The 19,842-nt window shown below is 37.6% G+C and overlaps 2 protein-coding genes across 4 annotated transcripts in view; both read left to right on the top strand.

Moving 5' to 3' along the window:
- Positions 1-1,891: 1,891 nt before the first annotated feature.
- On the top strand, positions 1,892-3,920 carry LOC124155948 (thioredoxin domain-containing protein 15). Its single transcript, XM_046530182.1, has one exon. The coding sequence runs from the start codon at positions 2,112-2,114 to the stop codon at positions 3,138-3,140; it is 1,029 nt and encodes a 342-aa protein (XP_046386138.1). The 5' UTR covers positions 1,892-2,111; the 3' UTR covers positions 3,141-3,920.
- A 4,057-nt stretch (positions 3,921-7,977) lies between these two features.
- Positions 7,978-19,842, top strand: part of LOC124155947 — a 19,225-nt gene continuing 7,360 nt past the window's right edge. For 2 of the 3 annotated variants that reach the window (XM_046530179.1, XM_046530181.1), the window contains exons 1-5: positions 7,978-8,154; positions 10,500-10,702; positions 10,818-10,959; positions 12,961-13,168; positions 19,575-19,768. In XM_046530179.1, coding sequence (XP_046386135.1) covers positions 8,007-8,154; positions 10,500-10,702; positions 10,818-10,959; positions 12,961-13,168; positions 19,575-19,768 — 895 coding nt within the window. In that variant the 5' untranslated portion in view covers positions 7,978-8,006. The remainder of the gene's footprint in view (positions 8,155-10,499; positions 10,703-10,817; positions 10,960-12,960; positions 13,169-19,574; positions 19,769-19,842) is intronic. The other variant, XM_046530180.1, reaches the window with a different exon arrangement.

The raw sequence follows: 19,842 nt of genomic DNA, 5'->3' as shown, positions 1-19,842 counted from the left end.
AAGTCATCACTGCAACTAGGAATTTTAGTTGCAGGAAAGGAAAACACAGGAATAAAATACAGGTATTTTATATTTCCCCTAGTCAATCACAATAATATCAGCAATTTTCTCTTCTTACCCTCATCTACTTTGGTGTACCATATACTGTATCCCGTCTGTCCGGGTTTCGGGGGTGGGGGAGGATTCTTTGGAGGGTTCGCTCAAGGTGAGCGGGTCGTGGTTCGGGGATAAGGGAAGGTGGGGAAAACGAAAATGGAAAAGTGGGTTTTGGGGTGGGTTCACTTGCTGAATGGAGGTTGGCGCACACGAAATAACAAAGGCTTACCTAAACTAGTTTACAATTTCAACCAAACTTTTAATATACACTTCGACTTGAAAATGAACAACAAAATACATAAATGGATTATTCTCTGCATAAAAAAATTAAACTATCGCTACTGGCCAGTTAAATACCATGTGACAGCAATTAATGAATAACAAAAGAAAAGAAACTCTGTTTAACAATTGTTGGCGTAAAAGACAGCAAAATGGTTGAATAATGACAAACGCCAATTCCAAATAATCACTTTCTGTCCTACTAACTACAATTAACCATTCACACACATGGGGAAAAGGGAGGGCATAAAAAAAATATAAAAAAAATGCACAGTAACGTATCATAGTTCTTCTTATCTTGAATGATGGGGGAAATGGGGCTCTTCTGGTTCTTCTGAATTTTGGGGGGGGTATAGGTGGCTAGAGTACTTATCGCTCTCTCTGAGTTGTGGCTGGAGAAGGCTCCCTTGGCTGGCTCCAGTCAACGTTGCTGCGTCTCCTCTCGCTGTGGGATGAGAGAACTTCTTCACTGGGCGTCATGGAGTGACGTTTTTCAATTTTGCGTGCCGGAAATCTCCCTCTTGTCTCCTCTTTCCTAGCTACTGCCGTAATCAAATTTAAAGTCGACTTCCACGCCTCGCTGCTTCTCTCTCTCTCTCTCGTCCACAGGAATGCATCAGCAGACAACCAGAGCCTCCGGCCGCGTCTACAAGCCGAATAGAGTGTCAGTCGTCGTCTGTACTCTGATTTTATAGCCCCGTGGGTCACTTTCAGGGGGTGGGGTAGCAGGGTAAAATCCAGGATAGCAGGTTCTTGGATTCTTCAGTAGGGGAGGGGGGGGGGGTTTCGCCAAAGTTTGTGGAGGGCGGGGTTGGCAGGTTACACCACCTTCAGCTTGCTATGTTCAGGTGTTCTTGTTTCACAGTGGGGTGGGGTAAACTTGCTGCGAATCACGTACACAGGAAATTTCCGCTCTTCCTAAGCGGAAGAATCGTGGGAGGGGGGGGAAAAAATAATGGTAATGGAAAAATACAGCACCGGGTCATTCACGCTTCACTTCCCATTCACACGCACACATTCACACAAAATTACATAAGCCTTCCCTACCTCGTAAACGCCGATTTAAACGCCCATGAACCGCACCAAACGGCACCGGTTACAATACAGTTATTCTCTTTTGAACAAAAATTATTTAAAAGAGCATTATTAGAAGCCATAAGAACTATTTTCAATAGTCTCTCTGACGAATGCCCACTGTCACAACATCCACTTGCAAAAAACAAATCCACATCCACCATAGTGGCTATGGCTCTTTCTATAGGTGGCTATGTACTCCCTCTTACCGAGTACATACTTACTCTTACTTTGCACTAACTCGAATTAGAAAAAAGGTACTCTCACGGCAACTTTTCATTCTAAAATGGAATGTGAAACTCTCCTTTAAATTAAAATTATAAATAGACATTATTTCACGAAATGATATATCTTGCGGAATGGTGTTCCATGCGTGGGTTTAAATTGCCGCTTTTTCTTTGACGAAAACAAAACGAAACGTTAATAATGATTGGTTGAAATCCAACATGGCGTCAATGCGTAGTTAGGTTTGTCGCAAAAGTTTTCTGTTGGCGGCTTGATATTGTTTTCCGATGAATTTTATTACATTTTTGTTCGGAGTCATACGCAGTTTGGAATAAGGTTATGCGTCAAATATTAACCTGTGTGATGATCAGGAAGTGTGAGAACAATTTATCTTCCTTTTTCCATCTGGAGGGACTCCATCCTCGGTGGAAGTGATCATGAATAGGTGGTTGAAATATTTTCTGTGTTTTTCTGTTATTGCTCTTACCGCTGGCAGAGAAGATGGAGGAGATGGAGAAGATTCTGGGGCTGAGGCTGGAAACTTAGAATTGTTGCCATTTGACTTAGAAGAAACTGATCAGAATGTCATGAGTAAGACACCTCTAGAAAATATTAGTTCTGACAAAGAGAAGGAGATAATCAATGGCTTCTATTACTGCTTAGACTATATTTTTAGAGTGGTTTCAGACTTCATGTTTCTCACAGCTGCTTTAATTAAGGGCACGGGTTTAGAATCAAACAATTCCACAGTTGATGTTAGTGCCAGTGGTGTAAACGGAACTAATGTCATCAACGGTGCAACCAGCTTAAATGCGACTTCTTCAAACGCAACGGCTGCCAACTTTACTACATTATCTTGTATTACTTTGAATCAGACTGAAATTCCAAGGGTTGAGGTGGTTGATAACGAGAGGCTTTCCAGTTTGCTGACAGTGAATCCCAACATAACGTCTCGAACTGACCCTGGACTCTGTGTTGTGCTACTCTTTTACTCTCCAACGTGTCCATTTAGTCTAATAACGGCTCCGCATTTCAACGCATTACCAAGGTTATTTTCGAACGTGATGATGCTGGCAGTTGACTCAATGAAATTTTCAAATAATAGATTCAATACTTTGTATGGTGTCGTTGGGGTACCATCTGTAATTATTTTTCATAATGGTCGGCCCATAGCCAAGTTCAACGGACTGGAATATACTCTACCTGCGATGACTAGTTTCGTTAGCAAGTACACAGGAATGGAACCCGAGGGACTGGTGAATGTGACATCCGCTGATTTCTCAGGACCAATTCCATTTACACCATCCGAGCAACACGATTATTGGCTAATGCTATCCTATGTGTTTATAGCCATATGTAGTATTTACGGTTTCACCAAATCTGACTTATTTGCTCTAATGATTGAAACGATAAAGAGTAATTGGAGGGACGCCGAGGCTCAGCGTGAGCACGAACATGAAGATTGAATGAAGCTTTTTGGTTTTTTGTGTGATCGTGTTACATCCGAAGAGAGAAATTCCCGATTTGAAGGACTTTCCTGTTCAACTATTGTGTTAGATATCCAGATTTAAAGATCATTCTGTTAATTTGTGTCATTACTGGATGGGAACAGCCTTTTATTTACTTAAGTATACGTATTATCTTTATAAGTAAGTGTACGTATATTATAGCAACTGAGAGAGTGATTTATGTTCGCTATGGAAAGTCCCAAAGATACTATTTTCATTGCCAGATCCTAATCTATTGATGATCTACTGATGTATTTAATCTATTTCTTTTTTTCATTCATAATGATTAGTGTATGCAATCATATTATTTGTTATTTAATTCTATCGTTTTGAGTCTGATTTTTTTAAATAATTGAACTGTATCTAATAATGAAACAATATCTGCATTCATGATTGTTATAGCCTCAGGATCGCTTCTATTCAAGTTTAAATATGCAAAAATGGTTTTATGGTCAATCTTTCATTTTTCTGTATTGGCTAGCCCTCACAAAACTCTCATGGTTATTTCACACTAAAAAACACTGTAAATATACATAAACCCTTTTTTTTGTAGTAGGGCTCCAATATGTGGTACGATGTAGTTAGTTTTCTTTAAAGTGATGGCTCATATTTTTTTGTATGTATTATAATTGTTGTTTCATTATAGGTAATTTATTCAAATGTGAATTTTAATTGTTTGAAGTTTTCAGGCCCTTGTTACTTAGTGAGTACTCAATAAATTGCCACAAGAAAAAGGTGTGTGATTGTTTTGTTGGACGGAAAAAATCTTCATATTATTTATCATATCCATTGTGTTCATTTAATCTTGAATGGGTATGGAGGTTATGATTTTTTACCCAAAGAACTGAAATTTTATTTTGGCCTCATAATGAATGACAATGAAAAAGTGTTGATGATGATTAACCCTAGGGCTGCCAGTCAGTGCAGAAGAGACTCCTTGTGCAGGAGGCACCCCCTACTATGAGGGCTGGTCTGGTAGAATTAAGCCCCCTACTTATGGTGAGGGAAAGTGCCCAAGTGCAAGATATCCAGGTAGCAAAAAAATTTTTGGGTAAATGCCGCAGTCACCGCGCAAAACGTATTCAAGCATTACTGCACTCTAAGGGTTAATTAACATGCTGTCAGCAATTTTTTATTCATCTACTTATGAAGTATGCACATTAATTTAACTCTTTTAATGTGACTTGAATATTTAAGCTACTAAAGAAGGGAACTAAGGGCAAGAATAATCACTTTGTCATTGGATGGCCACTTTCTATTATTATTTGTCTGACTGACTTGTGAATGTAAAAAATTACCTGTGCAGCCGAGACTTGATTAATCATCCATCACTTCCCTTGCCAGTCACTCTCAAACACTCCTCTGTTTCCCCACTCTCAATTCTGTCTTTCCTGCACTTTCCCATCTTATAACTACTCTTCAATGTAATGAGTGCAGAAGAAACAGTATGACAGAGAAACCCAAGTTTAAAAAGTTAATGAGAATGGCCATTAATATATTTCCTTTAACGCCTATTTAATATTATTGCTTTGGGCTTACTCTGCTGTTAGAATAGGTATTCAAAGCTCCACTTAAATTAAGTTGGTACTTGCTCCAGCTGAAATCATGCGTATTCAGCCCACCCGCATTTATGGAGGTAACCATAGTAGTAACCAAGGAGGACATCTATACATCTTAATAATTATTTACTTAGTTGATATGTTTCAATTTCTACTTACTGAAGTAGACCAGGCGTAAGGTACCATGTCATCTCTTCCCTCGAAGGGACTGAATTTTGGCTCACCCATGACAGGCTTTCAAAAAATCTTTTCTCATTATTCCTTAAGCCAAATATCTTCTGTTTTTTCAGTCTAAAAATATCGGACAACTTCGCAGTAAAACCTTGTACAGAGCTAGCTGATTAAAAAGACATGATGCTCTGCCCAGATGCTTTTAAGTAACAGCAGGAACATTGGAGATCGTGCAAGAGGGCGGCCATTAATTACATGAGGTGATTTTTGGACCCCCCTTCCTCCTCAGTGAAATATCGTGAGACTTGGCTCGGTCCCCTCCCTCTAATCTCACAAATCAAAATGTATTTTTTCAGTGTAAGTACATTAATTTGTGCTACATTGCATTGGATTTATAAAAAACAATTTGTGTAATTAATTTTATTTAAGATAAGTTAAGACTGGTTTTTCAGATCACTATTTTACATTGTTTCTTGCAGAAAAAAATTACATGATACTTGCCAGGACTCTCCCTCGTGAGATTGGGTGAGAATTGCCTCACGTAGTTCATGGGTGCCCCCTAACCTGTTCATGAGAGAGAGTGAATTAATCTAAGAAAAATGTGCAACTTACTAACGGAATTTCTCTGCCCTTTCTGTGACTTATGGAATTCAATATTTAATCCAAATTTTTGTCCCAGATTTTGACTGATTCGCCCCCCACTCGGGGTTCACGCCTACAATTAGTTTTGGATGTGATTGTGCATCCTCTGCCAATGCACACTTGTGCCAAGGGTTGTTTTGCCTTGGCAACGTTCTTAATTGTTTTCTTCAGTGACAGTTTTCTTTTTGAAGCGATAAATTAAGAGAGATACAAGGGTAAACTTAAAAGTAAGGTCTCCAATTTTTTAAATTATTGAATATGACTTATATTTACATTGTTGGATACATCTTTTGAAAGGTCATGGCTTCACCTTTTTTTGATATAGTCACCCTGGCACTCGATTACTTTCCTCATCTGCACAATAAACTTTTGAATCCTGTCATCATACCAGCTTCTGTCCACGTTGCTATAATGGGTGTTGATCTCCTCTTACACCTTGTTGTCCATTGCGAACTTCATTCCTCCTAGGTGTTTCTTAGGCGCGAGCAACATATATATATATATATATCACTGGGTAATAGTAGCCAAAAATTCATCCCCTTCCTCTTCAAAATGGTGCAAAACTTCTTCACCACATTCCACGCGCTACCTCTGGTGGTCTTCGGTGAGCTGCTTGGGTACCCACCTGGCAGTGGACATTTGTGGGGCCGAAAAGGAACTTTGTAGCACCATTTACGAACGTTTTTAGCATCTGCACATTTTTCACTGTAAACCTCAACCAATTGGTGATTAATGTCGATAGGTGCCACCTTTTTCCTGGTCAATAATCGTACGACAGACTGGATTTCAAACTTGGACGAAGGCGTGAGGGGAAGCTCCATGGAGACGGCTGCTATGCCAACAATGGGCGGTCAACATTGCTTCATAGCAGTCGAAAGTGGTAGTGAAGGATCCAAGAAACACGGTGGTATTGGCAGATTGTGCCAATTGGCTTCATGTTACAACGCAACGATTTAGGAGACCTTACTTTTAAGTTTATACTCATATTTTTCTGAACGGATAGATATGGGAATTTGTTTTCTCCTGAACCATAAGGGACTTGAACAAATGCTAGTCGTAGTCTTGTTTGAGCGTTTGCTTTTCATATTTAAACTGCTGGTGTCTTTACATCCCCTGCCACACACCTTTTTATGCAGCCTTTGGGTTAGTATGTAGATGATCGTACATGCTTTAGAGCTTACATAGTCATTAGTCCTGTTTTGATGCCAGAAGGAGTCATCTTTAATTTTTAAGTTGATGGCAGTGGCAGTGCTCATACAAATGAGGTGCACAGCTGCCTGTCGTGATGCATAGGTTTTGGAGGTATGTTTGTCTATAGGACGTATATTAATATCACTTTTTCACTCATTTATGATTAATTTAATCAACCAAACTTCATTTAACTAACCAAATACCTGGTTTAATCTTCATTCCTTTAATTTAAGTCAACCAGACAGATTTTATGTGGTCATCACATGGTGAATTAAACGGGGAAGGGTGGATCCACGATTTTTTTCTGGGGAGGGGAGGCACAAAGGTCTGACAGGCAAACAGTCTTCTCATATTTGAGATTTAAAACAACATCAAGCAATTACTTTGTGAAATATTGTCTTTATTTTAATGTGACATTGAATGAGTATATACGCAAAACAAAACAAACGTTATGATAACCATATTCAAAATCTTGTTTATTTGTTAAGTGTCTTGCAGGGGCATAAATCCTCCTATGTAAACGGGGTATTGGACCAGGTTTTCGCCCAAAATTAGGGAAATAAAGTAGAACATAAAGTAATTTTATCCAAATTTGTTTAATGATTCATGAGTGAGGACATGACTGTGGCATGCTGCTAGATACTTTCAAGTAGGTAGGCCACCAGGGGGGGGTCATTATTTCTGATGTATTGAGGATCTGTATTCGCCTATGAAATATGGGTCAATTTATTTTTGATCTTAGATATTCAAAGTGGATCATTGATGTTGATAATCGATGCTTATTTTGTTCAGGATATAACTTTTGTTTCCAAGGAAGAGTCAGTGTGTGTATATTTTCTATGGCATAAAACTGAATCACGTCTTTGAGCGATATTATAATGTAAATAATCTACAAAAAATTATGATTTTTTATTTATAAATCGAGAGCATCAATAAAAGTGCATCTTTTGCAAATATTTCAGTTAATTTTAAGTTTTTCTTATATGCATATCTTGTTATCTCCTGCAAGATCACTCGAGAACAGAGTTAAGTTTTGTGCTTAGCCTTTAAGAGGAACTTAATATAGTATTTTGCGCCGTGTTAATGGATATATTCATCCAAGATAAGCACTTATTGGGGCATCGAGTGCTTATGTGCTATTCGGTGCTACGTACTCAAAAAATGTACTATTCAAAACTTTTTAAAAGCGCGCTAAAAGAGAGCTATTCAATTGTTTCTGCGATTGTGTTTTATTGGATTTTATCATTCGCGGAAAGTTTGTATGTGTTTGTTTGATTTTTATCATCTTGAAATAATATCGGATATAGAATGCAACATGGATTCAGTAGATGACAATATTAATGCGCTAATCGAGAACATAAAGATCTCCGAGCACTATGCAGAAGCGCAAAGAAATGAACTTAATGCCGGTATGCCTCCCTATGAGCCCTCAAAATTGTTTAGGTACCCGGCTATGGTGTGCGTCAAAAGTTCTTGTTTAGGCTTCACTTACAACGCTTATTTTTAGTATGAAATCATTTAAGTCAAAATATTTAACTATCTCGTCAAATTCTTAGTTCGCTGCGATGGCGTTGAAAAAATGCCACGGTGTCATTCGAACTTGTGGTCAAGAAACCCCTTGTGTTGTATCCTTTAATGAGGCTTGTATGGCGTATGTTATTTAAGTTGTCAAATGGTTTATTTGACTTCTCTTGACTCTTCATGAGGATTGGAATACCAAATCCATTCATCCTAATGTAGAAAAAACAATATATGTGAATAATAATCGATTAGAATGACGGCCTAGAAAAAACGAATTGTCAGCCACTGAAAATCAATATTTCATCGTGAAATTTGAGAAAGTAATGTCCAAAACCCTTATCATGTATTTTCTTTTCCACTAAATGGAGATGAACCCCACAAGAGCATGTTGGTGTTTTAATAGCATGACATATCTTTGATGAAATTAGTATATTTGATGTAGAAATAAATGGTAGTAAAACCGAAGTTTGATAAATGCCTGAATAAAAATTTACACTTCAGTGCTAATATCATTGCAAAAGTTTTTATTGGGTAATTGCTATCTGCTTGATGCATCATGTTGTGGTGATTATATGTTAATCTGTATTAAAAGTGCCATATGTACTTGTACATGCTTTTGTTCAAACCACAACAAATTACCATGACACATTGTGCAGCATTTTTTTCCATGTTACGCCTCAAATATTTAAATGAACATTGAGTCCATAGGGTGCACAGAGCGTGTGTGCAGTGTTACCTAAACCTTTTTCGAATGTGCTGCTTGTTTTTCCCTTACAATCCATTTGTAAAAAAATCTTCCCTTACAATCCATCGTGCATTTGCGCAAGTCTGTATTTTCTGTGGGGAAGCCTCTTAACACTTTTATTTGAGTATCATAATCATACCAACTTGAGAAATCTTGTCAATGAGACAAATAAGATAAAGTGAAAATTTTTGAATATATTGGGGTATACAGATTAAGATGTAATGTTGAATAAAAACTTTTGGGCTATGTTGCCGCATCAATTCTTGGGTGGCCCCAACATTTCCTGACCGATGCTGGTTGCTTTCTCAAGGGATTCTGGAGAGTTGAGAATTTAAATTCATATATATATATATATATATGTATCTGTATCAGGTGGTGGCGAAGGGGAGCGGGAGGTTGGAGGAGTGGTTCGTTGATTGTTTTTTCTCATTATGGGTTGCTGAGTATGGATAATTTTAATGCTGGTGTCCCTTTTGAAAGCAACCAGCATCAGTTGGGAAACGTTGGGGCCACCCAAGAATTGACGCGGCGACATAGCCCAAAAGTTTTATTCAACATGACAAGTACACGGGAAAGTTTTAACGAAGAAGTAAGATGTAATGGTTGTGACACAATGTATGTACGGCAGTCAGGTAGGGTGTTCTGAATCAGAGCAGAAGAACGTAAAAGGTGTTTTCACAACGGGATTGTGAATAATCCTACTTTATAAAATACATGTGGGAAGCTGGACACAGCAGTGACTTCATACCCGAGGTTCTACACCATGCCAAAAAGGGGAAGAAGATTGGAGATAGAGAAGAATCTGACTATGGGTTATGCACTCAATGACATTGTATTTCAAAAGCACTCACCTCTCTGTACCGCATTATCGCTCCGCAATTTAACCCCCACCAAACCATGCACTCCCACCCCTGGCCAGCTAACCTTCCCAGCCTTTCCTTCGCCGAACTTGGTCACTCAACCCAACCACACCCCCACACACCAACCTACTCCACCCACTTTCCCCCCTCCATTACCATCCTCTTCATCCCTAGCTACTATAAATTGAAGTTGTCGGGTTGACATCTTTATAATCGAGAATGATGCCTTAGCGTCGAAATGCATTTTAACAATAAAAAATTCTGTAGAAATTTTCAAAGGTTGTTTATCTTCATTCAGCATGAATTTTCTCCTAGTGGAAGTGAAGTTTATCGATTTCAAACATTTTTATGTTGAAAACCTGGAAAAAATCTGTAGTGTATTTTTCATGCAACATGCTACTCATGAGGGATAGGAAAGGATGGTCTTTATTGCAGGCCACCATAGGAAAGAACTTCAAGGCTAAGAGGGGAAATGGACTGTTTGAGAGTTGTGAATGTATAGCTTAGATGGAATATGATATGAAAGAGATAGAAATTTAGTTTTTCAGATTACTATATTAGAATTTTTAGTTTTTTTGCTACTTAATTTAATATTTACTAATTAATGCATGATAATTGTATTTTTCAGTGGAAATTGAAATATCCAGAATTAAATCTGAGATAATGTCAATAAATTTGGAAAAGCAAGAGTTGGAAAATGATTTGAACAAAATACTAACTGAAGTAGATAAGAAGGAAGCTACTTTGATTTGTATTGAGAAAGAAATAAAAATTCTTAAGGATGTGAATAAAGAGCTTAAAGACACATATGAAAGGGAAAATAAAGTTTTGGTAGGGCAAAGACAAAGTATAAATTTAGAGACAATCATCAGTTTCAGTTGCTCTAATTATTTGTATTTTTTAATGTGGAAACATATTTTTAATGGTGGTTTTTGTAATTTTGAAGTGTGAAAAGCAGCAAGAAGTGTGGTCAAATAGAGAACTATTCTGCAACAATTTACGGCAATTTGCTGAGGATTGGGGGCCTTTGAGCTCAAAATTTACTAATAAAAATATTCAGGCATTGCCAGCGAAAGAAAAGATTTCAGGTAAGTTGATTTCTACCATTCTTTGAAAGATTTCCTCATTACTCACTTGGTTGATCCTTGTATCTTCATCAGCCTTTTGTTACTTAACATGTCAAGTGCTTCCATTCGTGACTTCTGTGCTGCTGTTAGCATCCAATCCAATCTGTTCCATCTGTAGTGTCCGATAAATTGATTCTTAATATCTTTTTTCCCCTTTTTCCTGTGCTACTCTACTGATGATTTATTTCTTGCTTCGTCTCCAGCACTGGTTACTTGGCCTTCTAGATGGCCTCCTCTTTCTATTTTCAAGCTTTTGTTTTCGTAGATTAACATAGATTTCATAAATTTACCAGAAGGTGGAATGCCACCCAACTTCTCACTTTGAGAGGATAGCCACAGAAGGTATCAAGAAACACATTGGTGGACCAGAAGAGAGATAAAAGCTAACACCACAGTACCCTTGCATCTATGGGTTGAGTACCAAAGTACGTATAGAAGACATACCACTTACGCCAATGGTCAGTGCTATAGACTCTGAAATGTACAAGTTAGCCGAATACTAAGCTAAATTTCTGCAATCAAAAGTGGAGGAGGCTCAATCTTAAGTAAAAAAAAAACTCGCAGCATTTCTTACAAATCATAAATGACATACTAGTGAACCAAGACATTCTCATTAGCTTTGATGTCAGAGAGAGGAAGCTTTAGACTAATACTATAATAATTTGACTAGAGAGTTGGTACTCTGATCAGTTGGTGTGAACAGCACATTCTTCCGATGGAGAAAAAATTTCTATGATTGAACCTCCGGGGCTACAATGAGAATTTTCCTTCACTCCGGCAGTGGTGAATATTTTCATGGAACTCCTGGAAACATTGGCGCATAAAAATGTGGAGAACAATATTTAGCTGTGATATTTTGGCTACACTTATAGATTTGGAAACATAGTCGACAGAAAGCAGAAGAATTTTAACAAAATCTAAAATAACCTAAAATTAAGGCAGCATAAGATAGACACACAGCGTGAATCTTCCTCAGGAGATGGAACTACCATCTGGAGAGCTCAGTACCATAGGATTGCAGCTATGTCACACATTTCTTGAAATCCACTATTGACCTCCCATTAGACCTCGATCCATCCCTCTAACACTTTTCTCCTTTGCGAGACCACCCAAATTGCCCCAGATATCTGAGATCTTGTCTCCCACAAGGCTCATGTGACAGATTATAAATCATTAGCTTTGAAGGAAATTATCAAGTTATACGAGGACAATGGAAACGTGATTCACTCCTCCCCCTGTCTCGCCAACTGACCTATTTCAGCCTACTTGCTTCCATACTCCCCATTTCTGGAGCCCAACAGCTGCATGAGTCATCTATTGGAGTCATAGGGGTCTAACAATGATTATCTGCATGGGAGCAAACACAATTTATTTCTGATATTATTTGAGCTTGTTAAACAAGGAAATAGTTGTCATAAAAAATTATAAATGGATGTGGAATGGGAAGTTGGAAGGGGAAGAGCTCGGTGCTAGAGGAAGGTCCCTTGATGTCGAGCAAAAGTTTCAAATTGCCTGAGAAAAATAGGTAGTGGAACCAAGACATTCTCATTAGCTTTGATGTCAGAGAGAGGAAGCTTTAGACTAATACTATAAAAATTTGACTAGAGGCCTAGTGGCCCCATCTCGCCTGTGTCCTTCTTTGTTGATTGCTAATTCCCTGTTGTAAAGGCTGTGATTGCTCTGTTTACAGGGAGAAAAATGAATAAATAAAAAGGACTTGTCCTTGGTAAAAAAAGGTTTGATTACCATGATTGTCAGATGAAGTTAAAGTTTCTGCAGTTTTGCACATCATGATCTAATTTTGTATTTAATTGTTTACATTTTCTCTCCCAGTATTGTTAAAATTATCCTCGTTTGAGCATAATAAAACTATGTATTCTTTGCTCTGTATTATGTATCTCATGGTATGTGTATATGCTCAAATTACATTGCTTACTTGCTTATGCCGCTACCTTGATCTAGTCAACCAATGGAGTTGTAGTAAATCATTGATGTGTGGTTCCGATGTAAATGATGAAGAATCGATTTCATTAGATGACTTGAAAACTCTGGAAGAGAGCATTGTTAAAGCAAAAGAGGAACTCTCTGCGGCTGAGAATAACCTCATGAAGGCCAAATTACTCAAGGAAAAGCTCATTGAGGAACCTGAATGGGGTGAAGAATTTATGAGGTAAGTTAAATTACATAATTTTTTATTAATTACTTAAAATTGATTAAATGTGAATAGCATTATTAAATTGCAATTATGTACCTTTAAATATTAGATTAGGTTTTGCCCTGTAGTATTCAATTTAAAATATTTATTTGGGTAACATTATATTCATGGCCTACCTATGAAAGGACAAGGCTTGGATGGATCAAAGACTGGAAATTTTCAATAGGGTAGTTTCCTTCATTAAAGAAAACAAAATGCATTGATTGCGATTCCTTACACACCATTAATGCATTCATAATATAAAAATTATTTGGTTTTAGAAATCCCAGTTTAGACAAATGGTAATGGCCAATTTTAACCTCATTTGAAAAAGGCCAGATTGGCGCCCATGCGATGCCACTCCACTTGACGTCACAGGGACCTAGCTTCTATACGAGTAGATAGGAGTTTTACATTGTCTGAGATTACCAATGCATGCATGAGGCACAGAGCTCAGGGAAGCATGTCTTAATAATCGCCCATTAAAATTACCTAAGTTCGGAAAGTTTACTTCGTTTGATAGGAGAATAATAATCCTTATTGAAGCCAAGTGCCTCCTGCTAGCAGGGTACTCAGCTACCTGCTAGCAGCCTGTGTCGTATCAGCGCTCAAGCCTCGCCCCAAGGTCACCTCACACGCCGACAGCTGGAGCCAGAAATACGTCACATGGACTTTTCCCAGCATTCCTACTAAGCCGTTGCATTTTCGCGTGCTTGAAAATTTTCACTTTTCTTTTAATCGCAAAAAATAGATATCGTCATTTCGAAAATTTAAGATCATGAAATGCGTACTCCAGGAGTAATAATCTTTTTAGACAATAAAAAAATAATAGGAAACCACTCTAATTGCACTCTATTGCTTGAGCTTCATAGCAGATTCCAAGTCTGTCTTTGGGAGCCTGGGAGGGGAGGAGACAATATTGTTTTAAATGTGGGAAATTTTTTAAAACCTAATTATATAATGTAACGAATGCCATGAATGTCCTTTTCTAATGGCAATTTTTCAATTAGACTGCGTAAATGTTTGGTATTTTTACATTTAAAGCAAAAAATTTATGTAAAATTGGGAGTTACATGAATGAGATCAGTGGCTAGTGCAAGGATAGGGGAAGATTTGTTAAGTTCCCTGCTTACATCATAGGAAAAAACTTGCACAGATGAGCAGAACTATTTGTTAGCATTGGTAACACCTGTTTAACAAGTGAAATACAGTGACTCTCGTTATTACGAAGTTCGTGGGACCAAAAAACCTGAGGTTCGTAATATCGAAATTCCAATCAACGTTTCTTTTAGGAAACATCGCAAAAAAAAACTTTGTCAAAATTTCTTGTCTCTTCAATATCCCATACTTATAATCGCACTGCGGAATGAGTTCAGTTGTGTGTATTATTATATTATTACGCGATTATATAATGCGCAAATATATATAAATACAAAAACATTAGTTTGGTTTTATCAATTAAAGAATGTAGCATGACGCACTCGATGTTTGATATCTTCCCGAGTTCAATAAGTCCTCGATTTACGAACAAGATGCATTCCTTGAGAACTTGCTCGTAAGACGATAAACCTTTGCAAAGCATCGAAATGTGCGGTTATCCTGCATAATGCAACACTGCATCACAGTGATGTGTTAACTCACGATTGTGACAGACTGATCTACTGTCTGTAAAAAAAAAATCAAGATACTCTGAGGAGCTCTAGGGTCTAAATGATGCAATCAATTTCAATGCAACAAAAAGTATACGAAAGGGAATTTATTTCTATGTTGTATCATGTACTTTAAAAAATCTTCGGCTCAATAGTATTTTCTGTACTTAATTTTAAAGTACCCGTTTTTTGCACGTAAAATCAAGTTGCCCAACTTTGAGCGCTTGCCATTCCCGTAGTTTTTGTTCCTATATCACTTATTATTTATCTAGATTATCCGTCAATATCACTTATTATTTATCTAGATGTTTCTATGCGCGTACCGGCAGCTCCGTTGTGAGAGGGGGAGGCGAAAAGAGGCACGTGATTGCCACCTACTCGGCAGACGGCATGCTTCCTTTAATTGACCGATTCGCACGATAAAGTATCGTTGTTGCACCCTTCAGGTAAACTTAGAGTCAGGTTGGGCTGAGCTACGGAAGACAGCAGCACCAATCAATTCGCAATTGACCCACTGGTTTCGAAGTTAGCAGAGGTTTGCGTTGTTTATTATAACTCCATTAATTTTAGTGGTATAAACAATTTGTTTCAGGCAAACTGCTAATAATAGATGTGACTTCTAAATATCAAAATTGCAAGTTATAGGAACGAAAACTACGGGAATGCCGAGCGCTCAAAGTTGGGCAACTTGATTTTACGTGCAATAAACGAGTACTTTAAAAAAAAAATAAAGCACAGGAAATACTACTGAGCCGAAGATTTTTTAACCTTTTCCCTACTGTACACGTATATATATATACGTGTGGACGTGTCCTGACCTGGGAGACGACGGGCGTATATATACGTGTGAGATTTTCCCGCCCAGGAGATCGAAAGCCGTATGTATACGTTTTCTAGCTCTCCCCCTTTTAGGATGGTCGTGGGTTTACGACGTCTTTGTCTCGGGACCCAATGCTTCAGGGTTTAGGATTAACCCTCGGAATCCAGGAGCGCAGGTACCCGGACCCTTCGTCTTTTAGAACCCCTCTCAGCGGTACGGGACAGCGGTCATTCAATTGTTTATACAGTCAATTTTCGAAATAAATATTTGTTCATTTCTCAAGAAATATACACTAAGAATTAAATTATTTGTCTTTTGAGTTGCGTTTACAATTTTTAAACGAAATTCTACGACAAATATTAACTTATATCTCAAGTTATGTATAAACATCGACATGGAAATTGTTGCTGCATTAAATGTGTTAATAATGGCGTTAGAACTTCGTTTAAAAGTTGACAATGCTCAGATAAAAATGAGGAATTCAATTTAAAGTCTGCAATTTACGTGCAAGCAACAATTATCCATGTGCCAAATACATATGAACAATACATAAGTTGACCGCGAACCAATGCCGCAGGTATGGTCGTAAACCCAGAAAGGAGGGAGCACAACTACTCTCAGAGTCCGAGATAATGCGAAGTCCCTGCGTGGAGGGGTCGAAAAAGGTTCAGCGAGACCCTTCTTAACGAATGCCTTCCAAAAATGCTCCTTACCACGAGAAAGAAAGAAGAGTCTCTTGGGGCTCAGTACAGCAGTCATGCTAAGACGAAAACTCCGCCGTCTCGAAAGGGTTAAAGTACATGATACAGCGTAGAAATAAATTCTCTCTCGTATGCTTTTTGTTGCATTGAAATTGATTGCTTCGTTTAGACGCTAGAGCTCCTCAAACTCGGGTATCTTGCATTTTCTTACAGATAGTAGCTGTGCGACGCAGCCGGAGCCTTAAAAAATTGCTATTTCCGGGAAGGAAGAATGGGTGAAATGCTGAACAGTCCCTGACTTCACAACAGATTAAATGATACTTTTTTCAAATTATGCCCAAAGTGCGAGTTCCTCTACCGCCACATCGCGTCGGATCGGATACGAGGGTAATGTGTGAGATACCATGATTTCCACAGGAATTAAGCTTATTATATGATGTTCCGTGCATACTGAAGTATCTCATACTGAAGAAAGAACCATAATTGACGCTCTTAAGCACAGTGCACGAGGAGAACTTAAACGTAGTGCAATGATTATAACGTATCGTCGTGAACATTCTCCTAAATGCCATTGCTTACCTGTGGAACTTCGTAATAAACATCTTTTTGTAACTGCCGGGACTGGGACTGAGGTTTGTATTTTCGTAATAACGTTTCTTATACTAAAGATTGGATCGGCCTTTTCATCGGGACCAACGATTTGCTTCGTAATAACGAGGACTTGATACTATTATTGTTTGTATTAACGAGAGTCTACTGTATGTACTTTATTTACAAGTGTCTAAAAAGGTAAGTAATTTGTGTTGAAGAAGATGTTTAATGGGTGATACTTTATAAACATTGTCTTGCTCTATTTTTTGAGGGTATCTTGATATTTTGTGATTGATGGGAAGTTGTCCCCCAGTGTGTGGATTCACCTGTGCATGATATGATTTATATATGTCCTTTGCTTTAATCTTTTGACAAACTCCAAAGCTCCTTTTTCCATGGTGCATGGTTATCAGGGAACAATTTTGCTGTGCAACCGTTTTGGAACCCTTTTGAAACTGCTTTGAAACATCAAAATCTGTCATGGAACTGCTGTGGAACTCATTCCCACTCATTTGTGCCAAAAATTGGAAATATGAAGAAATTTGTAACTCATCTGTAACCCCCTTTCAAACTGCCTTGTACAAAGTTTGTTCCTGTGGAACTGCTTTCTACACATTTGGAACTCCTTTTGAATGATTCGGCAGGATTTCCAGACATCATCATTCATATTCTAACAGCTGCGTATGGAGAAGATTCAAATGTAACTGCTTTCCGCACATTTTCAATTCCTTTTCAATCACTCCATTCGATTTGTAGACGTCATCATTTGTTTTGGAACTGGCTTCTAAGTCATGAAACATGCCATGGTGCAAAGTTCAGAGGCATTTTTCATTAACTGTGTAATAGATTGTAACGTTTTAATTAATTTTCCATCATTTTAATTAATTTTCCTCTTCTCTTACTTAACAAATGTTTTTTTATAACACTTTATAAATAAATTTTGCAATTTAAAACTCGTGAGCATAAACAACATCAACAAGCCGCCATGACTATTACAACCCCATTTGTACTATCCTCCAGTCTCTCAATACACCACTACTTTAATTTTTCTCCCAATCTTTTATAACACGTCTATCTCTTCCTTCTCTCCATACACGACTCCCCTTTTCCTTTTCGCGTCCCTCACTACCATTATTGCCTCCCATTATTGCTTCCTCACTACTATTGTTAATTTTAATTTATTTAAATAAACAATATGGCAGCTTGTTTACAAGATGCATATTATTTTGAAGTTGGAACATTGAATAGGTGAAATATACCATACTTATGTAAAATACCTCTTATCTTAAGTAATTTTCCTTTTGAAAATGCTGCACTTTACATGTATTATTACTGCAAAAACATCATTGTTGATGCTTTCATTACCTCATACTTAATACTGTCATATGCTTACTTAAATGTTGAATTTTAAGATGATTTTTACCACGTAAATGTTTTAGTCAATGCTTTCGTTATGTATGCAAAAAACATCTGGTCAATTTATTGCCTGCCCGATCCCCATCCAATGGCAATGGATTATGTCCATCTTTTGTTCTGTATTTTAAGACTTTTTTTGCCAAAAATGCATCCATTCTTCGAAAGTCTGTTTCATTGTTGCAGTATTGAGACAAGCTCAGGTTCCCGGAAAGGCCTTTTTTTGCATTTTACATCAGATAAAAGGGACGTGATCCCATACTCCCCCCCTAAATCTGTCTATCACTCAACCTTTGAAGGTCCGAGAACCTGCAATATTCTAAGGGTTTTTAGGCCGCTCAAGAAGTTGGAGCAACCTTTGCTTTTGTCTTAGTTAGAAAATGGTATTGTAACATTTTCTAGAGCAATGATTTGACAACATTTCAATAGTAATTTACTGTGTTACTGCCAAACTTTACTCCACCATTTTTGCCTGGCCTAGATGCTCAAAACAGTTCCACCATGTATTCCAAGGTAACTCTAGAAGCCATTGTAAACTGTGAAAAAGCAGTTTGCATGATGAACAAATGAGAACCGAAAGAGGTGAATGAGTGGTATATACAAATCAGTTCCAATGCTAATTCCAAATGAGTTCCAAAGGTTGAAAATTTGTTCAATAGAAGTTTCCATTGCAAATGCAAAGCAGTTCAAAATGGGTTACTTATGGGTTAGAAAGGTGTACAAATGAGTTGATGACATGGTAAGGCGCTATGATGTCACGACCTGCTGTGTGTCTTGTTTCATTTCCACAGCAGTTTGAAAGCACAAACAAATCAGTGATTACAAAGCAGATAGAAGACAGGTCCAAATGGGTCGCACAGCAGAAATTTTTCCCTGAGTTAAGTAATAATAAGAATCTCTGTAAGGTTCTCTTTTTATATAAGAAAACTACATCTGTATACATCTATGTATATAGGTATATTTTTGGGACTGTAATTAAGGGAAAGGAATTTTTTAAATTTCTCAATTGTGTATAAATCGGTGTAAATTTTTATTTGCTTAATGTGTGATACATGTACTTACTTCAATTCCTCGAAATAGAAGTACCAGAATAAAGTATATGAAAAATTATTGAATAAAATGTAATGAGTATCAATAAACAATTAATATACCATGCATTATATATTTCATGAAAAATTTAATTTTTCCTTTAAATATTGTTTTCTTAGTCTGCAAGCATGCCTAAGAAAAACTCAGCTGGAAGTTGAGGTTTTAGAGAAACAGCTAGAGCTGGAAAAACAAGAGCAATGCCGCAAACCCAAGGATTCAAGACAGCTGATGTTCTTTCCAGAACCTCCTTTGCATCACTCTACGAATACGAAATCAGCCTCCCTACTAGGTGCTTGCAGCAGTTATTATCAAGGTAGAAAGACAGTTAATATACTCTTTAAACTTCTAATTTTGCAATGCAGTAATGAACAAATATTTTGATGTAAT

The sequence above is a fragment of the Ischnura elegans genome, chromosome 3 (genome assembly GCF_921293095.1).
Source record: "Ischnura elegans chromosome 3, ioIscEleg1.1, whole genome shotgun sequence".
Lineage (NCBI taxonomy): Eukaryota > Metazoa > Arthropoda > Insecta > Odonata > Coenagrionidae > Ischnura > Ischnura elegans.
This window is presented reverse-complemented; position numbering and strand designations above follow the sequence as displayed.

Bases quoted from the DNA above. Each gene is read 5' to 3' on its own strand.
- LOC124155948 (XM_046530182.1), top strand. From the start codon at position 2,112: ATGAATAGGTGGTTGAAATATTTTCTGTGTTTTTCTGTTATTGCTCTT.